The 2913-nt window shown below is 31.5% G+C and overlaps 1 protein-coding gene across 1 annotated transcript in view; it reads left to right on the top strand.

Moving 5' to 3' along the window:
* MBLAC2 (metallo-beta-lactamase domain containing 2) overlaps positions 1 to 1118 on the top strand; it is a 45904-nt gene extending 44786 nt beyond the window's left edge. Inside the window, exon 2 of the mRNA XM_006885356.1 lies at positions 733 to 1118. Coding sequence (XP_006885418.1) covers positions 733 to 1118 — 386 coding nt within the window. The remainder of the gene's footprint in view (positions 1 to 732) is intronic.
* Positions 1119 to 2913: the final 1795 nt, after the last annotated feature.

Below are 2913 nucleotides of genomic sequence, written 5' to 3'. Positions count from 1 at the left end.
GGATGGGTGTGTCAGAAGCAATGAGGTTGGCACAGGATAGAGCAGGGTTTAGGGCTGTTGTACATAAGGTCACTATGAGTCTCAAACTACTCGACGGCACATAACAACAACAACAACAACATGCCTATTTTTTTTAAATAAAAATTTTATACTAGTTTACTTAAAAAGTTTGTATAAAAATGTATTCTTTTAACGAAAGTGGCATTCATAAATTGTGTCAACATAAAAATTTTATACTAGTTTACTTACAAAGTTTGTATAAAAATGTATTCTTTTAACGAAAGTGGCATTCATAAATTGTGTCAACAGGATACTGATATAGTCTGAAAAAGAAAAATTTGGTGAGTAAGTTTTAGAAGCGCTACAATGTTATCTACTTCATCTGTATCTTTAGTATGTATAATAGCATATTAAAAGCTTTAGGAAGTTTTATAGTAAAGATAGTTACTTACTTTTCTTTGAAACAGTGGTTCCTAAAATTATTTGACCACACAATCCTCTTTTCTTTTATACATCTTAGCAACCTGCAGAACTTGTGTGAAACTTTGGCAAACACTGATTTAGCAAGCAACAGAAATAAATACAGCCAATTTATTTTAAAATAGTCATTATGAAAGGTGAAATAGTTAGAGTTACTGATCTCAGCCTCTTTGAAACGGTTTGGTGTTCTTCTATTCTTTAGGTAAGTAAAGCATGAAATATGTTTACAGTAAACTCTGTTTTCATTTCTAGGGGATGTGATCAACCTTGGTGACAGACAGCTCACTGTTATGCACATGCCTGGCCACTCCAGGGGCAGCATTTGCTTGCATGACAAAGATCGAAAGATTCTTTTCAGCGGAGATGTTCTGTATGATGGATCACTGATTGACTGGCTGCCGTACAGTAGGATAAGTGACTACGTTGGAACCTGTGAACGGCTGATAGAATTAGTGGACCGAGGCCTGGTAGAGAAGGTACTCCCCGGGCACTTTAATACTTTTGGTGCTGAAAGGCTTTTTCGTTTGGCTTCCAACTACATTTCAAAAGCTGGCATATGTCACAAAGTCTCTGCTTTTGCCATGCGATCTCTTGCAAGTTTAGCCCTTCGTGTAACAAATTCCAGGTCCGCACCGTAGTATCTATCTTGATGCTCAATTTTGACTGGCTCTATACTAATCAAATTTGTTTTGTGCTGTTTAAAATTATTAAAAGAGAACATTTAAAAATGTGCTTTTTATGCTACTATATATACTAGAGAGAAAAATTGAGAATGAATAAGCCAAAAAGAAATTATTTGTTTAAAGTTTTTTTCTTTATTCCAATTTTTTTTTAAATCATTGAAAGTTTATAATTTACCAACCTTATCACTTTTTCATATTTTTTTCCTAAATTGCATAAAAGTATATGGGAAGCAAGGTGGTATTTTGCAGGAAGATGGAACTTTTCTTCCCTCACATTTATCTTGATTTATTTCCTCTAAGACTTTGAAGAAAAGCATTTATTAAAAAAGAGTTTTATGTTTATGTTCTGATTTGATATTTTCAGTATGCACCAACTCCTTACTTACCCACTATTTTATGCAACATTTCATATTCATGAAAATAGTATTAAAAATCTGCTAGCCAACTGCTTTGCATATTACCAAAATACATTTGACAGCAATGAATGTTGAAGTATGAGGTAAGAGTAATAATGCTAGTTGTGATGGTCAGGGTTATGTGTCAACTTGTCCATGATTCTCAGTGATTTTGTAAGTTATGTGATAATGAATTTTGACAATCATGTAATTATGTAGTCATCCTCCATATTCATTTAATGACAATTTTCACATAACTACTGAGTCTTAAGAGCCTACCCATATCAATAAGTGAGGAGTGGGTGTATTATTGAAAGATTAAGTATTGTGTTTAAAATATATTAGAACTTAATACAGACATAAACTAGCATTTAGAAGGACAGCTTAACCCATTGTTAGGGGCCTGAATTTAAGCTTAATTAATTTATTTATTCTTTATGTAATTATATATGTTGTGTAGTTTTACTTATGAAAAGTACTATTTTTGTTTTATTGCAAAGCTTTAAATATAAACTGCAGAAGTGCTTAAGTAAAAAGCTACTATATATTGTTGTTTGTTCTTATGTCAGTTTAAAATTTTTCAGTCACAAAAGTGAAATTTAAATGTCCGTTATCTAAGTACAAGTTGTAAGATTTCTCAAAAGGACACTGTCAGGCAAACTTGAAAATATACATATGAGAATAATTTTTTATTATATCCTATTTTAGTATTAACAGCTATTATGAACAAAATTTTTCATGTTAAATAGCAACTTCAGTATGAGTCATCTTTTATAGTATCAAAACAACTATAGGGATCTACAGTATTTTGATACACACTGTTCTTTTACTTAACATGACATACATACATGACATACATACCACAGAAGGCTTTTCAAATTAATTACAAAACATGCATTAGATATTGACAGAGTGAATTGCCTTTTTTAATCCTGATTCACAACACCTATTCCAATTCAGTATTCTTTATCTGAAATGAAAAGAAATATACATTTATAAACTCACAGGAAAAGTTATACCAGGATTTAGTAAAACATTTTGGTTTGGTGCTCTTAATAATTTATTAAAAGCCTTTTGGAATATTGCATATGTTTTTTTAAAATTGCTTTTCCTCATTGCCTTTTTATTACGAACATTCCTTAACCAAACTGATACAGCTTTGTAAACCAGTTGTTTTAGGTTTTTTTTAAAAACATTAATAAAGTCCAGAAACTTTTATTTGTGAAAAGCATGGCATTTTCTATGCTACAGCCACCCAGGTTCTTTAGTTTTGTACTCCTTCAACACACACACACACACATATTCCAACATACACGCACAACACTGTGCTAAACACTGTGGAAAGTTAAAAAGTG

The sequence above is a fragment of the Elephantulus edwardii genome, unplaced genomic scaffold (assembly GCF_000299155.1).
Source record: "Elephantulus edwardii isolate Elephantulus edwardi_28Jun2011 unplaced genomic scaffold, EleEdw1.0 scaffold00043, whole genome shotgun sequence".
Taxonomy (NCBI): domain Eukaryota; kingdom Metazoa; phylum Chordata; class Mammalia; order Macroscelidea; family Macroscelididae; genus Elephantulus; species Elephantulus edwardii.
Note: the sequence above shows the minus strand (reverse complement) of the source record. Positions and strands in the feature narration are given on the sequence as shown.